Source organism: Staurois parvus, unplaced genomic scaffold, assembly GCF_062004578.1.
Source record: "Staurois parvus isolate SC_StPar_1 unplaced genomic scaffold, SC_StPar_1.0 ptg000136l, whole genome shotgun sequence".
Classification (NCBI taxonomy): domain Eukaryota; kingdom Metazoa; phylum Chordata; class Amphibia; order Anura; family Ranidae; genus Staurois; species Staurois parvus.
Window position 1 is genome coordinate 1,310,873 of NW_028317932.1, and position 24,050 is coordinate 1,334,922.

The 24,050-nt window shown below is 39.8% G+C and overlaps 1 protein-coding gene across 1 annotated transcript in view; it reads right to left on the minus strand.

Annotated features, from left to right (window-relative positions):
* The window catches only part of NUB1 (negative regulator of ubiquitin like proteins 1), an 87,971-nt gene that overhangs the window by 15,095 nt on the left and 48,826 nt on the right, over nt 1-24,050 (minus strand). The window contains exons 9-13 of the mRNA XM_089673120.1: nt 22,112-22,298; nt 17,094-17,201; nt 16,042-16,194; nt 13,013-13,159; nt 2,388-2,477 (exon numbers count right to left, since the gene is read on the minus strand). Of these exons, the coding sequence (XP_089529246.1) occupies nt 2,388-2,477; nt 13,013-13,159; nt 16,042-16,194; nt 17,094-17,201; nt 22,112-22,298 (685 nt within the window). The remainder of the gene's footprint in view (nt 1-2,387; nt 2,478-13,012; nt 13,160-16,041; nt 16,195-17,093; nt 17,202-22,111; nt 22,299-24,050) is intronic.

Below are 24,050 nucleotides of genomic sequence, written 5' to 3' on the forward strand. Positions count from 1 at the left end.
TTCCTCATAGAGGACCTCCTCATAGTGCAGTAAAGGTTATTTATAGAAAAAAAAGTGCTATAGAACTATACTTACATCAGTTAAAATCAATCAGGCATATATATCACCAGAAAGGAACACCAGTTTGCATTTCACCAACCGGAAGAGAAGTATCACAAAGCTCGATCCAACGCGTTTCGGCAGCAACGTCTAACGCCATCAGGGAAGAGAGGAAGAGCACGTATTTCTTAGGTGTCTTTATTTTTGCACGCTGGGAATATGGAAGCTGGATATGAAGCCTTTTAAAAATGGACTTTTGTTCATAATTACATAGAAGCATTCACATTGTTATTCATTTTGCACCTGATTTAGAGAGACAATAATTTGAACTTAGTTTGTGTTGATTTTTAGTATCACTATAGTGATTCACAGCAATTCAGAAGCGTGGTATATATTGTTTGTATGTCTTCAGGCTTTTTAACCATTTGCCGCCTGGCCAATAGCCATATGGCGTCCAGAAAAATGCACTCGCTTTCCGGGCGGACGCCACATGGCGTCCTCCCGCACATGCGCAATTCGCAAGCTTGCAGAGCCGCGCAGCGGCGCGATCTGTCACCGGCTGTGTACCTCGGACACGGCCGATGACAGATCTGAGTACCGACCCCCGTTGCCGGTACCATGTGACCTGCTGTGACCAATCACAGCAGGTCACATGACAGTTGTATACAATGGATGGCTTCATTCATGCCATCCATTGTATACTAGTGTCTAGCTGTGAATGGTCACAGCTAATCACATGCACATGTCACGTGATTAGCTGTGGCCAAATCACAGCTAAGCACAAAAAAAAAAAAAAAAAAAACCCCTGAATGAATCGATGTCAGGTAAATGCTTGCTTATAGCAAAGTAATTCTTTGCTATAAACAAATTGTGTAAAAAAAGAAAAATAATGATCACTTCCCCAAAGTATGGTAACATTGTACTACTTTGGACATAGTGAAATATGAAAAAAAAAATCTTAAAAAAAAAAGAAAAAAAATGTAATAAAAATTTAAAATAATAAAAAAATTATAAAAAAAATCTATATATATATATATTTTTTTTTTTTTCACATCGTCACCAGTCAGTGTCCTTGATCACCGCCATGCCAGTTACATGATGACGTTGTACTGCACTGGTGACAGTATGTAAAAAAAAAAATAGTGAAAATATTTTTTTTTATTTTTTTATTTTCCAAAAAATCATGACAAAAAAAATACAAATTCAAAAAACTCGCCATGCCTCTTATGAAGTACACCAGACTGTCTTCTTTGCAAAAAAAGGTCATTTGGGGATATCTGTACTATTCTGACATTCTTGGACCTCAAGAAATTAGATTGGCCATCAGTACTTCAGGATTGATCAATATTCAGATCTATACCATAGTTTGTGAACTCTATAACTTTCCTACAAACTAAAAAATGCATCCTAATTTGTGTTATTTTCACCAAAGACATGTAGTAGAATACATCTTGGCCTAAATTTATGAAGAACAATTATTTATTTGCAAACTTTTATAACAGAAACAAAGAAAAACGTGTTTTTTTTTTTCAAAAGTTTCGGCTTTTTTTTTTAAGTTAGCAAAAAGTAAAAACCCCGGCGGTGATTAAATACCACCAAAAGAAAGCTCTGGTTGTGTGAAGAAAATGATAAAATTTTAGTTTGGGTACAGTGTTGTATGACCACGCAATTGTCATTCAAAGTGTGAGAGCGCTGAAACCTGAAAAATGGCCTGGGCAGGAAGGTGTAAAATGCCTGGTATTGAATTGGTTAAGCTTACTAACAAGCATCTCCATATTTATATTTATATTTACATTTATATTACGTTTAAAGGAAGCGAACTCTTAGATATTTATTCTTTTAGGCCATAAACTAATTTTCTTGATTCCTCCATTAACATATTTAGTGTTCACACATTTAGCTACAGCCGCCAGCTGTGATTGAATGAAAAACTTGACAGGCTGTTTGAAGTGAAGTTGATTGATAGATTGACTTCAGTACAACCATCCTTCCAATACATGGATCAAAATTCGGCCTGTTCAGCAAGAATTTCGATCCATCTATTGCCGTCATAAGCAAAGAGGGTTGTTAATCAGGATCAGGATCTACTCTGTTTTCGAAGTTCTGAAGCGTGACACACGCTTTTTGCTGGCACCACAATTTTCCTCTTTGTATCTAGCAAATGCACCACCTCTAACTTGGTTTATATGGTAATCCTTTCAGTAAATGTTACCACACTGAAGAATGTTTCTATATACAACTCATCATCATTACAGATGTATGCATTGGACAGCAGACCTATACAGGTAAAGCATGAGTAAAAATGCAAATAATCTTTTTACAATATTTACAAAGCAAATACTTCTTACCTGATCGATGCTCTGCTGAGGAACACTGTACGAGCTGCTGCCAGCTGGATTGCCATGTAGAATTAAACGCTCTGGATTATCTAGGAGTATCTATTGGGATAAAATTGATAACCTTATATATATATATATATATATATATATATATATATATATATTTTTTTTTTGCTTCAATCAGACTATAAACACCACATATCCTATAAAGTAAGATTTTCTAATCATATATTATAATGCCTATTAAAAATATTCACAATTTCACATTAACTTTGCTTCTATTTTTTTAAATTCTTTTTTAAAGGGGTTATAAAACCTAAACATTTTTTACCTTAAAGTGATACTAAAGCTTAATGCATTAAGAGATCCAGCACTGTGCACGGCTTCATCTCTTCCTTTTCACACAGGACTCGAGCAGCAGCAGTAGGAGCCATTGGCTCCTGCTGCGGTCAGTCAAATGTAATGAGGTGGAAGTGGGTGGGGGAGAGGGGCGGGTGCGCCTGTTCCCATAGACACCGAGCGACACACAGCTCAGGAGCGAGCACTGTGTGCCTCCATAGCAAACGGCTTGCAATGGGGACACACTAATAAGAGGAGGAGTCAAGATCATCGGTAGGGGACCTGAGAAAAGGTCCATTGCACAGAACAGGTAAGTAGAAAACTGTTCATTTTTTTACTGAGGACAGCCCAGCACCACAGAAGAGGTAGAGGAGGAGGAGGACCCTGCACCGCACATGACTAAACAGAAAACATCAGAAATGAAAGTAAGCATAGGAAAAAAAAAAAAGTAAAAAAAAAAACACGTGTCGGAAGAAGGGTGAAATCTAAAATTGGGCTTGACGTTGAATTAAATCTCAAGAACGTGTACACTCCATGGACCATCAACCCCGTGTTCATTAATGACCAGTGAACACAGTATATGAAGGTGACCATCACACACACAGCTCTATGTAACTCTGTATGGTAGGTAGGTAATGTTAGAGTACCCATTATACTTTGGCCAGTGCTATGTACACCTTGAGTACTGCCTGAAGATTTTCGAACCATCACTAACCTGAACAACAGTGAGTATTAAAGACAGTGTACAGTCTTTTACAGTAATTTTTATATACATGTCAAAGAAATCTAAGTAAAGTAAATATTATTACTAGTATGTAAAAATGCACCCAAAAACCTTGTTTCTATGTATGGTCTGTATTTCCATGTGTACTTGAAGAAATCCAGATTTGCTGTTTACTTCCCTCACACCTTCAATCTGTACTATTAATGTTCCTTAGCACGATACCCCGTGGTAATGAAATGTTTATCTATGATATAGTCATTAAGATATTTTCAGCAGTTCAACATGTGTTTTATCAGTTTTTTTTTTAATTATAAGCTTTTAAAAGTGTTACTAAACCTAAAACAGTAAAATCAGTCTGTATATGCAGTAAAGCATGCTTGTTATACGCACTGTGGAACCTAAGGGGTTAATCCTCAGCATTGTGTAAAAAAGGCTGTTTGGTCCTGTTCTCTCTGGCCCTCCTCTTGTTTAAATGTCCATCTGATAAGACACACTGAATGTGTAGTCACATGCACATGCTCAGTTTAGTGTGCATTGCTAGAGAGGTTTTTTTTTTTTCACGTGATCAGCACAGGGCCAATCAGCACTGTACAGACAGAGGGTCAAGGGTTTTGCATCCTCCTAGAGCAGAAAGAAAACTCCTCCTACCAGTTTTAACCAGTGCTCTGCTGAAGTCGCAAGACTGCTCTAACAGCTGATGAGAAAAGTTTTTAGCAGTTTATATTTACTAAAATAATTGCATTTCCATGTTCTGTGTACTGTGGGACACCAGATATAGTGAATGCAGGGTCCTGGGTTTAGTAACACTTTAAGTGCAAATTGCATTTTTTTTTTTATTAAGGTAGTCACTTAGTGGTTAGAACTGTCTTACAGTACTGGGGTCCTCAGTTCGAGTCTTGGTCAGGGCACTATCTACATGGGGTTTGCTTGTTCTCCCTGTACAGCCCTGGCCAAATGTTTTGAGAATAACACAAATATTAATTTTCACAGTCTACTGCTTCAGTGTTTTTAGATATTTTTGTCAGATGTTACAATTGTATACTGAAGTATAATTACAAGCATTTCATAAGTGTCAAAGGCTTTTATTGACAATTATATTAGGTTTATGCAAAAAGTCAATATTTGCCGTGTTGAACCTTCTTTTTCAAGACCTCTGCAATTTGCCCTGGAATGCTATAAAACAACTTCTGGGCCACATCCTGAATGATGGCAGCCCATTCTTGCATAATCAATGCTTGGAGTTTGTCAGAATTTGTGGGGGTTTTTTTTATTCACCGCCTCTTGAGGATTGTCCGCAAGTTCTCAATGGGATTAAGGTCTGAGGAGTTTCCTGGCCATGGACCCAAAAGTTCGATATTTTGCTCCCCAAGCCACTTAGTTATCACTTTTGCCTTTTGGCAAGGTGCTCCATCATGCTGGAAAGGGCATTGTTCATCACCAAACTTTTTTTCTGGATGCCCAAAACAAAGTGGATTCATCAATGAAAATGACCTTACCCCAGTCCTCAGCAGTCCAATCCCTGTACCTTTTGCAGAATATCAGTGTGTCCCTTATGTTTTTCCTGGAGAGAAGTCACTTCTTTGCTGTCCTTGGCACCAGGCCATCCTCCAAAACTCTTCTCCTCACTGTGCGTGCAGATGCACTCACACCTGCCTGTTGCCATTCCTAAGCAAACTCTGCACTGGTGGTACCCCGATCCCACAGCTGTATCAACTTTAGGAAACGGTCCTTGCGCTTGCTGGACTTTCTTGGGCGCCCTGAAGCCTTGTTAACAACATTTGAACCTCTCTCCTTGAAGTTCTTGACGATCCGATAAATATTTGATTTAGGTGCAATCTTAGTAGCAGCGATATCCTTCCCTGTGAATCCAGTTTTGTGCAAAGCAGTGATGACTGCATGTTTCCTTGCAGATAAATTAACATTTGTGTCATTCTCAAAACTTTTGGCCAGGGCTGTACTTGTGTGGATTTTCTCCAGATACTCAGATTTCCTCCCGCACCATGCTGGTAAGGTAATTGGTTCCCTTCTGAAATTGTCCCTACTATGATATGAGTGGTGCACCCAAGACAGCCCATCAACAAATAAAAATGCCTCGAGTCCCCAGGGAGAAAAGTGCTATTTAAAGGAAACAAATACCAATGAAATCTTTTGAGGTCCTTAAGAAGCAACGTAAAAACAGTAGGCAAAATAGGTATAGCAGTGCTCGGCATCTACACATCAATCAAATCATCAGATGGGACTTGTAGTTTATTCATTCACAGTCGAGCAAAATTCAAAATTGACAGCTGCTGGTGGGGAGAAGTGTCCCTGCATGCTGCCACAGAGGGGGCTGGTTCGAAGGTGGGAGGGGTCCACTGGCAATTATGTTACAAACTAAATATGGATGCAACTTGTAACATTGACTAAAAGGTCCCATTGAAAATACTGGAAGGTGACTGTTACAGTAACAACAGAAAACATTACTTTCATTACTCAAATAGAGTAGAAGTTTCATATACTGAAATAGAGTTTCTCTTTCAGAGGAGGCAAGTCCACTTTGCACATTTAATTTGAGTCAACATTCCAATAGTATAACCAAATGAAACCTCCGCAGCTTATCTTCACATCACATACAAGTCAGCTGACTCTATGGAAACATATATGTACACATTCCACTTAGGATTGACGGATATCAAGTCCTATGATTTCTAGAACAGATTGCAATCCGCTGGCTGCAGAGGTTACAAGTCACTTCCAGCAAGCATCAAATTCTACCATAATTCCCTTCCTACCTTTGTCAGGAAACGTCAATGTTTACCTAAGATCATATCAAAGAACTAAATGATGGTTGGCATAAGCAATGCACTTCAGATTTCCTATACATTATGATTCTTTTTTTTTTACTAGATTCATAGAACCTGTGCATGAACAGTAAGTATTTCATATTGAGTTGGCTATACAAATCAGTAAATATGGCTCGTGAGGACCTAGAGAGAAGGGATTTTCCTCCCAGGTCTCTGACTATACACAAGGGGCTCTACAAATTGGAAAGGGACACAAGGAAGGGAAGTCAAAAAGTTATTGGAGGAGGAAAGGAGCAACACAGTTGTTGGCAATTCTGCCTTGCAGCACTGGTGTACTTGGTTTGAATCCTGGCCAGGACACTATTTGCATGGAGTTTGCAGGTTCCCCTGTGCTTGCATGGGTTTCCTCTGGGTACTCCCGTTTCTAACAAAACTCCAAGATCAGGCTGCCAGTTACTTGTAGTGTACAGTATGCATGCATGTAATTAGATTGTAAGTTCCATGAGGACAGGGACTGATGCAAATGTACAGTAAGTAATGCACTACTACCTGGTGTTCTATAAATGTCTGTATTAAATTAAAGAAGTACAGCCAAAGCTGTTTTGGCTGTACTTCTCCTGTCACAGGAGTGCAGTTCGTTCTGCACTCCTGTGACCCATTTTCAGCTGACAGTGGACTGAAGTCCGCTGTTGGCTGACATTATTCAGCCAGTCCAGGCTAGGGAAAGATCCCGACTTCAAAGTTGGGATCCACCCCTACAGTCTGGAGCGGCACCTGGATCTGCCTCTAAGCGAAGCGCTGAAAGCCTGAGCCAGCCGCTTTCTCCCCTTCACAGGGGGCTGAGCAGACAGCAGTGACTGAAAGTCCTGCTCTCTTCTCAGAGCGGAGAGGAGAAATCAGCGATCAGTGGTCATGTGATCGCTGAGTTCTCACCCTTAGAGTCGGCGGGGGACCGATGCTGCATCCACCGAGGTAAGTATAAATAGGAAAAAAAAAGCCCTACATCTCTTTTAAGTTATGCCTTTAATTGTTAGACCTGTACAAAAAAAGAACAGCTGGCAACAATCAGGTTGCTATGGGTAACACAGGCACTTTACTTTAAAGGACAACTTCACTTTTCTTGAAGTTGTCCTTTCATTGTTAATTCCACCCCAACTACCTTAAACCTTACCTAACATTAAAGCTTACCTTAAACCCCACTGCCACGGTCTTATCTTCCCAGCACCATGCAGCCTATGTAGCACAGATTCCTGGCCGAATCCAGATCCTATGGTACATGCAGATTGATTGGCTGATCTATTCCTATGGTTGAAGTAGCAGTTGGGGGCTGCTATGAATATGGACCATCTATGGGAATCAGTAGGCACAGCATGAACAATAGCAGCTGGATGCGGATGAGACTTTTTCTGTAAAGGCAGGACCACACAGCAAGGAACTAGGGAGCAAGGCTGAAGGTATTTAGGTAAGTGGGTGGTTGGCACTCAGTGGGTGGTTGGAAACATTTAATGGTCAACATTAGTTAAAGTGGAATTGTCCTTTAAAACCATGTCAGCCTGATAATGACGGGTTGAAAAGATTTTAAATGAACGATTAAAATCCAAGCAGAGCTGGACAATTGCAATAACTCTCAGGCAGGAAATATTTTGTGTCCCTTTGTTGCTGACAGCTAGGGGTCTTCTCACTTATACCCCACCAGTCAGCTGTGTGCAGCTACAAAGTAATTGGTGAGATACAGCTGTGTTCAAAATAATAGCAGTATGTTGCAAAAAGTGAATAAAGCTCAAAATCCTGCTAATAGCTTTTATTTCCATACACACAAATGCATTGGGAACACTACACATTCTATTCCAAATCAAAACATGAAGAAAAATATATCAAATTTGTGTTGTTCCTCTAAAAAAATTGAAGAAAAGTGAATATTAGACTATTCAAAAAAATAGCAGTGTTTGTATTCTTCTTTACAAACTCAAACATTTACTATATAAACTGAAAAATGTTTGAGGATTTTGCTTTCCTTTGAATCACTTAATATTTAGTTGTATAAGCACTGTTTCTGTTTCAAACTGCTGTACATCTGTGTTGCATGGAGTCAACCAACTTCTGGCACCTGTGAACAGGTATTCCAGCCCAGGATGATTGGACTACATTCCACAGTTCTTCTCTATTTCTTGGTTTTGCCTCAGAAACTGCATTTTTGATGTCACCCCACAAGTTTTCTATTGGATTAAGATCCGGGGATTGGGCTGGCCACTCCATAACGTCAATCTTGTTGGTCTGGAACCAAGATGTTGCACGTTTACTGGTGTGTTTGGGGTCGTTGTCTTGTTGGAACACCCATTTCAAGGGCATTTCCTCTTCAGCATAAGGCAGCATGACCTCTTCAAGTATTCTGATGTATTCAAACTGATCCATGATCCCTGGTATGCGATAAATAGGCCCAACACCGTAGTATGAGAAACATCCCCATATCATGATGCTTGCGCAACCATGCTTCACTGTCTTCACAGTGTACTGTGGCTTGAATTCAGTGTTTGGGGGTCGTCTGACAAACTGTCTCCGGCCACTAGACCCAAAAAGATCAATCTTACTTTCATCAGTCCACAAAATGTTGCACCATTTCTCTTTAGGCCAGTCAATGTGCTCTTTGGCAAATTGTAACCTCTTCAGCACATGTCTTTTTTTCAACAGTGGGACTTTGCGGGGGCTTCTTGCAGATAGCTTGGCTTCACATAGGCATCTTCTAATTGTAACAGTACTCACAGGTAACTTTACACCTTCTTTGATCTTCCTGGAGCGATTGTTGGCTGAGTCCTTGCCATTTTGGATATTCTTCTATCCATTCGAATGGTAGTTTTTCGCTTTCTTCCACGTCTTTCAGGTTTTGGTTGCCATTTTAAAGCATTTGCGATCATTTTAGCTGAGCAGCCTATCATTTTCTGCACTTCTTTATATGTTTTCCCCTCTCCAATCAACTTTTTAATCAAGGTACGCTATTCTTCTGAACAATGTCTGGAACGACTCATTTTCCTCAGAATTTCAGAGAGAAATGCACTGTAACCAGCATGTACAACATTTGCTGCCTTCCTTCCTTAAATAAGGGCAATAATTGCCACCTGTTTTTCAAAGAATGAATGACCTCACTAATAGAACTCCACACTATTATTTTGAACATGCCCCTTTCAATTAGTGATTCAATTACACAGAATCAGCAGCATGCATGTCATGACTGTTGGATTTCTATTACTCTACTACGCATGCTAGTAAATTATTTGCCATGTAGAAATATAATTTCTACCAAAAACAGTGATTGATCAGGTTAGTGATGTCTGACTGCTATTATTTTGAACACAACTGTATGCTCATCCTTCCCTGGATAAATCCAACCTACCTTTGGAAACCCCTAGAAATCAAACGATTTTATGAGGCCAGGCTGCATGGTGCCAGAAAAAGCCAAGAAGTTCCAAACAATTTAACAGGTAATTATTGGGGGAAGGAACTTGGATACCAATGCCTTCCAGTAGCAGGGTCGCATACATACATACATACTCTCTCCAGTTTTTATATGAAAGTGGAGAATTGTTTTAAATATTCATCTGATAATTGGAATATTGTTATATACTGAATACAACTGTGACGTCAAAAGACATGAAATGATGAATTTTCGTTTTTCACCTGCAATGCCATCTGTAGATGAAACTAAGTACTGTGGGTTAACTATGCTGATATGCAAAAACAGTGTGCCAAATGTGACTGTTTTAAACTTTACTGATGAAAATAAAGCGATTTTGATGGTAAAGCTGACATTTACTAAGCTAAGTCACGTGTGCCAGCACAAGTCTGATCACTGCAGAAGAGCAGGCTGAGTTCCAGCAGAGCCAGAAAACTGACCATACTGTGCTCTTCAGGCTAGTGCAGTCAGTTTTTAATAGAAAAGCAGAGGGACTGGCAGGAACACCATGGGTTTCACACAAAGAAAACAGTAAAAAACAGAACAGGATACTTTTTCATACAAGTACATGATACAGCAGGCATATATCAGGAATATGAAATGTTGGGTTAACATATTCTTTCAGTTTGGCAAACATTTCAACTCAGTAGAATGGAGTCCCATTTCTAGCAGGTTAGGGGCTGAGATCCACATAGAGGGGGTGACAGCTGAGAGGGGGATCTCCTATTTCTTTCAACCACTACAACAAAATGGGATCTTTATCCTATCAGGTTGAGCACATACATAATAATACAACATTTATTATTTCCCTCACTGTCACCCCTGGTAGTACAATCGGCATTATCCTAAAGTGCCAAGACCATTCAGCTAGGAGTGCCGAACATGTGTCACAAAGGGAAGTTTACAACCTAGCCCAGCTGCCAGCATGCTGTAGTACCTCAAAGTAAAAACAAACAGGCATGTAACACTGCGGTGGACTACCAAGAAATAGAGGCCATTTTAATGATTTATCATATTGGAAACAGATGGAAGCTCAATAACTACAGCTTGGGGGAGGAGAGGTAGAAGAGAGTTATGACAGATAACTGCTCATACATTAAAGGATTAAAAGGAAAGGTCATCACTCTGAGACAGAGACAGAAGGGAGAACAGGGTGTGTGTGCGCGTGAATCAGACCTCTCACCAAGGTCAGAGATTCTTTTTCAATTCTAAATATTTTCTTAATATTTATTAAAAATGATGGTATTACAGCTTACCACTCCTTAGATGTGGTGGCTGCATTCGTATTCTTTTATTACACTTTTCTTTTCCTTATTTTAAAGTATATGTAAACAGGGCCCTCCTAACCCTCTTGTATTGAACTGTATCGTTGCTGTATTGTCTCCCTTTATATTGTAAAGTGCTGAGCAAACTGTTGGTGCTATATAAATCCTGTATAATAATAAATGTAAATTCAATTGAAAATAGATATGAAATTATGTGCTACATCTGAATGCATTGTACTTTGTGTACAGTAACCTTGCCAATGTAACCTATTGCACCGGGCCACTTTTTGTATTCCTTATTATTATACAGAATTTTGGCAGAGAAAGGGGGTCTTCCTGATTTCAGCACTGCTTGGATCCCATATTCATGAAGGCCATACTGCCTTGATTACATACCTCCCAATTTTAGAACTCTTAAAGGAGACACACCTTGCAAGGAAGGGTATATACATGCACCTCAACCTTTGATCCAAGGCTTGAGGAAATAATTTGTGTCTGTATTCACAACATTCATGTTGTTTGCCAAAGAGTAATTGTTATAAATGGTAAAAAATTGAAGCAGTAATCTGTACTCCTGGCTTATCTGTCCTCTTTGCTCATTTAGTTCTAATAAAGTAACATTTTGGAAACTGCTTAATGTACTTGGCACTCTAGTGCTGATAGAACAAAAATCAAGAATATATATTTTTTTTTAATTCGAAATGTGGAAAGCCAATATTTTATGGAAGGAGAATTCACAGAAATGTTAATGCTAGATGGGCATCCTTTCCATCTGAGTTAAAGTGACTCTGTAAATGTAAAATAAAGAAATCTGCTAGCAGCCATAAATTGAAGAGATTCCGAGGTACCTGTACATACCTGCAGCAGAATTTTCCATTGCCATCTGCTGTGCCTAGATGCTAGACATTTCTGAACAGGCAAAGCTCCCACAATTATATGTTGGGTCAGAGCTTGCTTGCTCCAAGCCAATGACTAGAGCCAAATCTGGTATTAGAGAACTACCTGGCATTCAGTTGTAGCAGAGGGTTGCAGTACGTTCAGGAACCTCTAGATACCTACAGTTTATACCTGTGAGCAACTATGTTTTTATGCGAGTTACAGAGTTCTTACTTGCACACTTCAGATCAGTGACTCAGAAAACATTTAGTATTTTCACAAGGAGCATTCAACATTGGTAGTCTACTTTTTTCTCTTAGTAGAGATTTCCTTTGAAATGAACAAGCCTAAGCTTGCAATAGGTGGATCAAAATTTGTCCAGTTCAGCAGGGACTGTCTAAATTTCAATTCATGTATAGCTGTTTCTGTTTGCCAGAAGTCGGTTGTTAGATCAACGTCTGTTGAACGGGAATGTTGCAAAACATTTGCAAATCAACAGCTGGATTTCTGCGTAAATGTCTTGTAAATGAAGTCTGATCTTAAACTAAGCCTCAATATTTTAAGCAGCCTGAGCCAACCATAAATTAGTAGATGTCACCCTGAGAATAGGCAGTAGTATGGGGAGAAGATCCCCGTACTAGCTGTCACTTTTTAAAAAACAGCTCCGCCCAGTCATTTATTAACATTGTTTTGTGAATGAATGAACGAACTACAAGTGCTGTGGAGTGCCACCGTAGTTCATCGATTCTTCCTATCAGTATATGTGCTTGCCTGTACAGGCAAGCATATATACTGACAGGTCTGCAGGAGACCTGCATGACACCTGCTGATCGCTGGTGCAATGCTTTACAGGCTCCTGCAACCAAAAATAATAAATGCACAAAAATGTGCATTTATTATTTTTGGTCAAAAGGTGAACTTATCCTTTAAACACGTGCATTTCATGAATGGAGGAGTCAAACTGTGAATACAACTGTAAATTTTGTAGATACGGTACTGTCATTCAATAACCTCTTTCCGGCTTTTTAAAAAATAGGGATTAAGGACATTGCAGTATCAACTTCTGAACATCTGAAAGCTGATCCTGGACCACATTCTGAAAAACAATCCACCTCAATTTTAAACACTTCCACAGGTGAAAGTGAGCCCTAAAACCATTTTGTTTATTTTATGAGAGGACACAGGGTGAAAGAATTTACCTGGACTGCCCGGTCAATGTTCCCACCGGCCTGACTTAAGGCCTCTGCAGCAGCAGTCTCAGAATACCCCATCCCGCGCAGAGTATTGATCTTGTCCAGTCGTTTTCTTTTCTTCTCTCTCTCTTCTTTTTTAATCTCTGCCTTTTCCTGAAAATTATAATAAAAAATGTTTTAATTTCATCAGCCTAAAAAGGTCAACAAGAAAAAAAAATATTCAGATTTCAGTATCTGATAAGAATCCCATTCAATTAACTGAGAGACTGACTGTCAATTTGGCATTATGGCTACAGGAAAAACATAAAACGTAATTGCAGAGCTGAAAACATTATACTGTAAGGCTGGCCATACGTTAAGCAATTTTCTTGTTAAATTTTCTTTTAGATTTACCAGAATCATATAATATGAAGTCAAACCTAAACACTTTCAATTTGTATGCAATCTGGCAAGCTCTTGCACCACAAAGTTGAAGGTAAATCTAAAGGAAATTGAATAAGAAAACTGTAATAATAATATATGGCCAGCTTAACTCTAGTTCCCTCTAAAATAGTGCCATCATGGCTTAAATATCATTATATAGAGACTCCATTGCCTAAATACTACACCTAAAACCACAAACCTCTATATTGTAGCTTACCAGTCCTTAGATGGGGTGGCTGCCTTCATTTTGTATTTTAGGCTTTTTAGGTTATTTTCACCTGGTGACCTGGCTATCAAGACTGTAATTTTTCAACTTCCTTTAGCACAGCAAGCGGTCCAGCAAATGTGGTAGTTAGAAGGTTAAGACAAACCATTTACAACTGACATGTGCATACAATGCTCAGCATTTATTCATTTATGTTAAACCTTTATCCCAAATGGAACAAAAAAAAATGTTGCTGAAACAATTTATAAAGTGTTAGCTGGAATTCAGCTTTAATTTGTTAGTTAAAACGGAGCTCCACCCAAAAGGGAAGCTCTCTTTTTTGCACCCTCCACTGCCGCATTTGCCACTTTTCTGGGGGGTAGGGGGGTAGGGGGGAATGGGTACCTGGTTTTGGCAGGTACCTGCTCCCACTTCTGGCTCAGTTCACCACAGCAAATTGAGCTGGAAGTTCGGTCCCCCTCTTTCCCCCCCGTAGTCTTCTGGGACACTTCACAGGCCCCAGAAGACTACAGGAACATTCACAAGGCACAGCGTAACTAGTTCATGTGCAGCAGGAAACCGGTAGTAAAGCTGCAAGGCTTCACTTCCAGTTTCCCTTACTTACTATACCGGCGCTGAGAACCCAGGCTAGTGGAGAACTAGACAGGGTGAGAACGGCACTGGACCCCTGGACAGGTAAGTGTCCTAATGTTAAAAGTCAGCAGCTACAGTATTTTCAGCTGCTGACTTTAAATTGTTTTTGAGGAGCCTGGAGCTCCCCTTTAGGTCCATCTAAATCTGTTAGTGCATCTAACACTACTCTCTCCTCTGACTGACAATGCTACTATCCAAGTGTGGCTCCATTACTCTTCCATCAAGAGTGGAGACATCCTAAGACAGGAACGGTGTAACTGGCCAGCTTACCAGATGAAGAAAAAAAAAAGGCTAAAAAGAAAACTAATGCAGCCACCACATTCAGCCAGGGCTGGGAAGCTTCAATGAACTAAAATCTTGTTTTTGGATTTAATAACAGTTCAAATTATTTACATATTCTTAGAGTTGAACTCCAAAGAAATGTAAATGCTTTTTTTCTAGGGTACCATTAAAAAGCAATAATACTTACCTTATGCCTCGCTCCCTGTTAGCCAGCGCTTTCCTCTTCCCTTCAACGGCTTGGGTTGTGGGCGGGCCTTCGACCTCATCATTTACAATGCTGTAAGTATAGTGATGCCTAATACAGGTATGGCATTGCACATACTTACATTGAGATATATACATATATATAGATATAGATATATATATATATATAATTTTTTTTTTTTATTGCCTACATCTGCTATAAAATCTAGCCTGTAATCGAATTTCTAATTGCACTGGTTTAGCTAACTGCATCATTTTGAATGCAAGACCAGGAGTCTTTACTCTCTGTATAAGAAATCAGAAATGCATATAAAAGTTTCAAAACCCTGTGTGTTAACCTTTATTGTGGGAGATCTACAAAAATACAACAGCTTCCCTGTAAGATGCCAAACAAAGTTTTGCCTCACACGTCATACACAGGAATCCGATGTAGGATAAATAAGAATAAAGGCCTGACATTTGATTTGTGTGGTTATCGGTAAGTTGAGTCATGCTGATCTTGTAAATCTCTCTCCGGTGACTACAGTGCTGAAATATTCCAACACTGACCACTGACGCCAAACATCCTCAGAGTTGTCACACTCCACTGGGGGAGTCCGACACCATTGTTTGGCTCAGAAAGGCCACAGAAATGACAAGGCCAAATGATGTGGCCCCACTCCCTGATAGGTTCAATATGTTCAACAATAATATGACTGGTAGGTCCAGTTGTGACCTACAGTGCATTTCTGGCAAACCTTTTTTTTTTTCTTTCTAGCTTTGGGCATTAGGGTAAGGGTTACGCCATCAAGTTTTTATCCCAGTTTGGGCTCCATTGGGGAGATTCAACACCGTGTTTGTCCTAATGACTATTGTCAATGAAACAGAACGTGAGGGGAATTCAATAATTGTTTTTTTAAATTGCCCCTAGAACTAAGGGTAAGGAGAACTCACACCTGTTCTGGGGACAACTGTCTTAGAGGGGGTTTCCCCTCACCAAGGGAGATTAGCTCTAAATTCCTGTTGCATCTCTGAAGTTAAGGGAAATTTCCCCAATGGTATGCTAACAGCAAAGAAAAGAAAAAAAAAAAAAAAGGAACCTGCCCAATCAGCAGGCTATGGATGCATGTTTGCCCAAGTTGTGCCAAAGTGTGTCTGTACACCCAGCTGTTTTCCTGAAGTTTTAAACTTACCTGTATTTTATAATGAACTATATATCTGGTGTATTCACCTTTTTCTCTAATTTGTCTATAACTAAAAGAGAATTTTAACATAAACGTTGTCATACCTCTCGTTTACATGAAATATGGTTAGCAGCATGTTCCACATTCCCGTCACATGCCCGCAGTGCCAAGCGTGCCTCTTGAGCTGAGCACCCCAACTGTAATAAGGTCTCTACTTTTGCTGGGTCAATGGAGAGCTCATTATACAATCGACTAGCCTGAAAAACACAACAGATACATTTTTCACACAGGGAAATGACCGTCAATGACCATCAAAAGTTTGCAAATGAGGCAGCGCTACGTTACATGGCTTACCTTATAAAATAATGTGTAAAATACAGCTTCCAAATAAACAACTAACCAGCAATCAAATTCAATTAGCCTGACTTCTCTAAACTATTACAAACCTGAAGTTGGTCCTGGTCTGCTTTAGTGATTTTGACCTTTATCAATATAAATGGGCAGTACAGTGGCTAAATGGTTAGCACTTCCGCCTGGCAGTACTAGGGTCGTTGGTTTGATTCCCAACCACTGTCACATGCCTGATAAGGGGTCCTGCGACACTTTAAAACGTTGCCTTGCTTTAACTAAGTGATCGTTCATTAAAACTTTTGGACCCATATTGGTGATCCTCGGTGTGCTGGTGACATTCTCCCTTGCTCATTCCCAACCATGGGACCACCTGCCTGGAGTTTGCATGTTCTCCCTGTGCCTGCGTGGGTTTCCTCCAGGTACTCCGGTTTCCTTCCACACTCCAAAAACATGCTGGTAGGTTAATTGGATCCTGTCTAAAAAGGCCCTAGTATGTGTATGTATGAATGTAACTTAGGGACCTTACATTGTACACCCCTTGAGGGTTAGGGACTCATGTGAATGTACAATATATATGTAAAGCGCTGCGGAAATTGACAGCGCTATATAAGTACCTGAAATAAATACAAATAATAAATTTAGACAATCAAATACTTGATCCCAGAATGGGACTGTGTACATGGGCATTTTTTTGAAAACACAAATCAGCATGAATGCAAAGGCAGCCTTAATCTCAAAAGAAATTCAGAAGCATCTCAAATGCAATACTGACCCCATTGTAAATTAAAAACTTCCATTATTGTACCTCTGATAGTTTTTCTGATGCTTCGTTGGCTCTTCCATTGTGGTAATTTACTATTCCTTGCAGAAGATTGAGTCTTAGAAATAAAACTTTCTCTCTCCCGTAGCTGCCCTGTAACATAGAACACACAATAAACACAAATAGTAAACATGCACAAAATAATAAAAAAATGTTTAGTCAACACGTTTGCAGTTACTTTAAAAGAGAAGTATGGCCAAAGCTTTTTTTGGTCATACTTCTCTTCTGCGTCACAGGAGTGCACCTACTTGTGGCCTCCTGTGACCCAGAGTGATCAGTCAGCCGGCTAAAGCCTACTGTCAGCTAACATCACAGAGGCGGTCCAGACACCAGACAATAATGTCAGGATCCACCCCAATGCCTGACCGGCAGCTGGCTCATCCTCTCAGCATGCTAATGATCCTCATAGGATTCCAGTGTCGTAACTTTCTGTGGACTGAATTGAAATCTTAAAACAATTCTATCAGCTTTCTCAGCTATATTCTGTGAACTACAAAGCAAATTCTCCCTATGTAATGGAGATGAGAAGAGGGGGAGATACTTGTAGTCCAACTCAGAAGAGCAGACTAAGGTGACAATGCTGCTACTCCACAGATACCATACAGGGAGTGACAGTTGTCACCCAAGGACAGAAAGTGTGTTACTGGCAGGATCACCAGGTGAAAATAATGAAAAAAAAGCCTACAAAAAGAAAACGAATGCAGGCACCACATCTATGGAACAAATACTCCTTGAAGTGTTGGTTTATGAAGATTTCAGGGGATGATTCCTCTGGAACAGAGAAATCTACAGAATGGGCAGCAAGAAAGATATGCATTTAAAACCTTTACACAGAAACTTTTTTTGAGATATTTTACATTATTTTTCTGACAGGGTCACCTTAATGCATAGGAATGGTACTTCTCAACACTACAAACTGACCAGCCAAAACACTAAGATCGCTGACTGGTAAAGTGAATAACATTATCTGAAAGTCAGTGGGATATACCAGGCAGCAAGTAAACATGTTGTCCATGAAGTTGATGTGTTGAAAGCAGAAAAAAAATGGGCATTGAAGATTATTATGCATGGGGCTGTGGACCAGTCAGGGTGCCAATGCTGACCCGTGTCCACAACCAAGAGCTCCCACAACGGGCACATGAGCATCAGAACTGAACCACGGAGCATTGGAAAAAGGTGGCCTGGTCTGATGAATAACATTTTCTTTTACATCATGTGGATGGCCAGGTGTGTGAGTGCATCTCTTACCCGGGGAAGAGATGACACCAGGAGGCACTATGGGAAAAAGGGAAGCTGGTGGAGGCAGTGTAATTTTTTTTGGCAATGTTCTGTTGGGAAACCTTGGGTAACACCATTGATATGGATGTAACTTGACACGTACTGCCTACCTAAACACTGTTGCTGGGCAAGTACACCTCTTCATGAAAATAGTATTCCCCCGATGACAGTGGCCTCTTTCAGCAGGAAAATGTGCCCTGTCACCCTACAAAAATGGTTCAAGAATGGTTTGAGGAACACAAGTTTGAGGTGTTAACTTGGCCTCCAAATTCTCCAGATGTCAATCCATTCAGAATCTCTGGAATGTACTGGGGAAAAAAAAATTTGATCCATGGAGGCCCACCTTGCAACTTTCAGGATCTGCTACTGATGGCTTGATGCCAGATACCACAGCATACCTTTAGAGGTCTAGTGGCATCCATGCTGCAACAGGTCAGGGCTGTGCTGGCAGCAAAAGGGGGACCTTCTCAATATTAAGTGGGTCAGCATAATGTTATGGCTAATTGGTGTATATGATTTGGCAGTTCAATTAGCAGGATGTTTTGTTGACCAGAACATTACAAACTATATGAATGCTCTTTCTCCAACAAAACTTGCTCTTTAATCACAATAAATTGTTCCATGTCATTACCAGGTCACTTGAAGAACTCTGAACAGCAATGAAATATTATGTCTCACATGTTAATGAAAGCAAGCTGTACAAAATGTGTTTGTCCAAACTTATTTTCCACATGAAGCAGTCAGCTGGCATTTGAGTGAAAATATATTAATAAACTGGTTTGGCCTTCCCATGTGGAAAAAGCCATGTCTGTGAGTGAGAGAATCTTATAAGTGTCACATCAGTATTACAGCATATTGGGAAATACCCCCATAATGGTTCCTGTCTTAGCCAAAATAATGCTTATCGTTCTCAATGTAAAAAACAGCATTTCCCGCAAAAATAATTACCAAACCGTTAAGTCAGTTAATAATATAGCTGGATTTTTAAAGAGTCAATTCACCCATCCACTAAAATTTAGTGTGTGTGTATATATATATATATATATATATATACACATACACACACACATGGGGCAAAAAAGTATTTAGTCAGCCACCAATTGTGCAAGTTCTCCCACTTAAAAAGATGAGAGAGGCCTGTAATTGGCATCATAGGTAGACCTCAACTATGAGAGACAAAATGAGAAAAAAAATCCAGACAATCACATTGGCTGATTTGGAAAGAATTTATTTGCAAATTATGGTGGAAAATAAGTATATGGTCACCTACAAACAAGCAAGATTTCTGGCTCTCACAGACCTGTACCTTCTTCTTTAAGAGGCTCCTCTGTCCTGCACTCATTACCTGTATCAATGGCACCTGTTTGAACTTGTTATCAGTATAAAAGACACCTGTCTACAACCTCAAACAGTCACACTCCAAACTCCACTATGGTGAAGACCAAGGAGCTGTCGAAGGACACCAGAAACAAAATTGTAGACCTGCACTAGGCTGGGAAGACTGAATCTGCAATAGGCAAGCAGCTTGGTGTGAACAAATCAACTGTGGGAGAGATAATTAGAAAATGGAAGACATACAAGACCACTGATAATCTCCCTCGATCTGGGGCTCCACGCAAGATCTCACCCCGTGGGGTCAAAATGATCACAAGAACGGTAAGCAAAAATCCCAGGACCACACGGGGGGAACTAGTGAATGACCTGCAGAGAGCTGGGACCAACGTAATAAAGGCTACCATCAGTAACACACTACGCCGCCAGGGACTCAGATCCTGCAGTGCCAGACGTGTTCCCCTGCTTAAGCCAGTACATGTCCGTGCCCATCTGAAGTTTGCTAGAGAGCATTTGGATGATCCAGAAGAGGATTGGGAGAATGTCATATGGTCAGATGAAACCAAAATAGAACTGTTTGGTAGAAACACAACTCGTCGTGTTTGCAGGAGAGAGTTGCATCCAAAGAACATCATAACTACTGTGAAGCATGGGGGTGGCAACATCATGCTTTGGGGCTGTTTCTCCGCAAAGGGACCAAGACAACTGATCCATGTACAGGACAGAATGAATGGGGCCATGTATCGTGAGATTTTGAGTGCAAACCTCCTTCCATCAGCAAGGGCATTGAAGATGAAACGTGGCTGGGTCTTCCAACATGACAATGATCCCAAACATACCGCCCGGGCAACGAAGGAGTGACTATGTAAGAAGCATTTCAAGGTCCTGGAGTGGCCTTGCCAGTCTCCAGATCTCAACCCCATAGAAAACCTTTGGAGGGAGTTGAAAGTCCGTGTTGCCCAGCGACAGCCCCAAAACATCACTGCTCTAGAGGAGATCTGCATGGAGGAATGGGCCAACATACCAGCAACAGTGTGTGCCAACCTTGTGAAGACTTACAGGAAACGTTTGACCTCTGTCATTGCCAACAAAGGATATATAACATCATATGACGTCCTCCCAGAACGAGAGAACCACCTTGTGTCCATCATATTACTATATGGCAGGCGGGAAGTGGTTAAATATGGTTTTGGTTAAAATTATTTTTTTTTTTATCAGGACAAGCAGATTGTCATAAGTGACAAGTAGTTTGGGACCCCGATTTAGTCCCTTGGTCAAGTAGTTTTTTAAAACATTTCCACATCCCTGGAATGCGAGCCATGCCTTCTCGTCTGACATCAGTGCCTGACCTCACAATGTGCTTCTGGAAGAACGGTCAAACATTCCCATAGACACACTCCTAAACCTTGTGGACAGCCTTCCCAGAAGAGTTGAAGCTGTTATGGCTGCAAAGGGTGGGCCAACTCAATACTGAACCCTACAGACTAAGACTGGGATGCCATTAAAGTTCATGTGCGTGTACAGACAGGCATCCCAATACTTTTGCCCATACTTTTTTTTAATACAGCACCAAACACATTAGGTATGTGTGATGTTGTGTATCTCATTACCTGCAGAAGCCTGTTCTCGTAGAAATCGTCCCTTCGGTATCTCCTTCACAGCCGCCAAATACTGCCCTGAGTGGCTGTATTCCAATGCTGTGAAAGTTAACAGCCCTCACCGCTCAGCTCCCTCGCTGCCCTCTCCGCCATTCATATTGCTCACATGACCACATGCCCACAATGCACTGCGTTCAAGAATGAGCAGTCATTCAACTGCTTCTCCTCCATTCACAGAATGCTATGTATGTGGAGGTGTAATAACGCGAGTGGCGCAACTTTTCTCAGTAGCAGTCAATGCTGTTAACTTTTTCAACACTGGAAAACAGCCATTTAGGTCAGTATCCATCAGCTGTGAAGGAGACAGATGATTTTTAGCAGAGGCAGCTGCAATAAACAGTATATATACTAAACTTCAGATTTAAACCTCAAATTACATTTAAAACAAAAAATAGAAACATTAATTAGTAGCAAATAATTAAATTAAGTGTTTTACTGTCTATAGGCTTTTAACACCGCACTTCTAACACACCGCCTTGCAACCTGCAAAGCTCACAACGTCAGCTGACTGGAGAGCTTTAGCTTTTGCTGGAGGGTCATGGGGTAATCAATGTATTAGGAGTGCATAGGGGCATGCATGTTGGTGAAGTGGCTATGAGCAGGGTCATGCACCGGAGTGCAGTAGTGGTGAGTGGGGTTGTCTGCTGATGTTAACTTACCAGTTAGAAAAACAAATGAAACCAAAAACCAAGAATACAATAGCCTTACTAATTCTAGATTGTAGAGACAACATACCTTTATGTTGACAAGTCTCTCATGATTCTCTCCATAGCATCTATTGAAGCACCTCTGGGACATATTTAGTTTTGAGTCTGCATCATCCAAGCAGTCTAACTGACCCAGGCGAAAGTAACACCATACAATGTCAAGCTGCAGTACAGCATAATTATCCACAGAATCCAGCAGTTCTGTCCCACATTCACTGAAGAAAAAAGAAAAATATACAGTAAGTACAGCAAAATAAAAAACAAAAAAAACCTCCATGTATATCAATCTATTGTAATACAGAAGAGATGTATATACTATTAGGGGTTGAATCTAGTACATCAACATTTTTATTTAACCACTTGCCCCGCAGAGGATTTACCCCCCTTCCTGACCAGGCCATGTTTTTGCAATATGGCATTACTTTAACTGACAATTGTGCGATCATGCAACGCTGTACATGAATGAAATTTATTCACAAATAGAGCTTTCTTTTGGTGGTATTTGATCACCTCTACGGTTTTTATTTTTTGAGCTATAAACAAAAAACTTTGACTTTTTGCTACAAAACATATCCTTTAAATAAAAAAAATTAAATCAAATTTCTTCATAAATTTAGGCCAAAATGTATTCTGCAACATGTCTTTGATAAAAAAAAGTGAAAGTTATAGCATCTAATAATCTAATTACTAATGCTAGTAATGGTGGTGATCAGCGACTTATAGCAGGACTGCAGGAGTTAAGTGGTTAGAGGAAAAAAAAAAGAAAGATTAAAAAAAAAAGGGTAAAAAGACCTGAATTATTTTTTTTTTAAGTCACCTGTCATGATGGGGTAAAAAAAAAAAATGTCCTTTATATCACAAAAAAACTGCAGATAATCACTACTCTTAGGGATTAATTTATACTGTGAAACAGTGAAAGTAATAATATATATATATATATATATATATATATGATCTGTTATATATTAATAAATATAACCTCAGGTAGGATGTACAAGGCATTTTAACTGAGAGTCAGATATGAAGCTATATGAAGGGGGGGGGGGGGGTTTATAAATCTTTTATAGTCTCTGGGTTCTGATGTTGATCTTCCCTGCACAAAACCCTTAACCACTTGCCTACCAGGCACTATTACCCCCTTCCTGCCCAGGCAAATATTCAGCTTTCAGCGCTGTAGCAATTTGAACGACAAACTAAATGTTTATCATTTTTTTTACAAATAGAGCTTTCTTTTGGTGGTATTTAATCACTACTGGGGTTTTTATTTTTTGCCAAACAAAAAACAGACCAAAAATTCAAAAGAAAAGAAAAACATTTTTGTTAAAAAGTTTTGTAAATAAGTGATTTTTCTCTTTCATTGATGAGGCTGCACTGCAGTGTAAACCTAGCATTTTCTTAAGATTTGTCCAGGCCTGTTCTTTGGCCATACAGGTCTAATTTTTAGATGGAAGATGTCAGCTATGAAGATGTGGGATATGATGGCTGATCTGTAATTAGGATAAGAGCTAGGGAACAGGACCCCCTTAGTTAATAGGAGTCCTGAGAGTTTTGACAGAGATCCTAGGAACTGAATGATTTTATAAATACATAGACTGCAATTCTTTAAACAGACATTTGGAATAACAAAGGGAAAGTGAAAAAATAAATATAAAAATTGAGACAGAAACATCACTCTGTAACGTGCCCTTAGATCTAGCAGAATGGATTTCCAAAGATCAGTAATGGCACAATATTATTTTTAACTTCAGTTTCCACAAAAACTTAAAAACATTTCAGCTAAGACCTGACTTGTAATTCACAGGAGGATAAATATGATTTATACCTCCATTACCAATGGGCAAATAAAAGATTTCTCACTTAACCCTTGAAACTGATAAATTCTGCAACAAGCTGAAACAATGATTGATATGGGTTGGCCAAATGAATCAATCAATGCGCCATCCACACATAAGAAGACTACAATTATT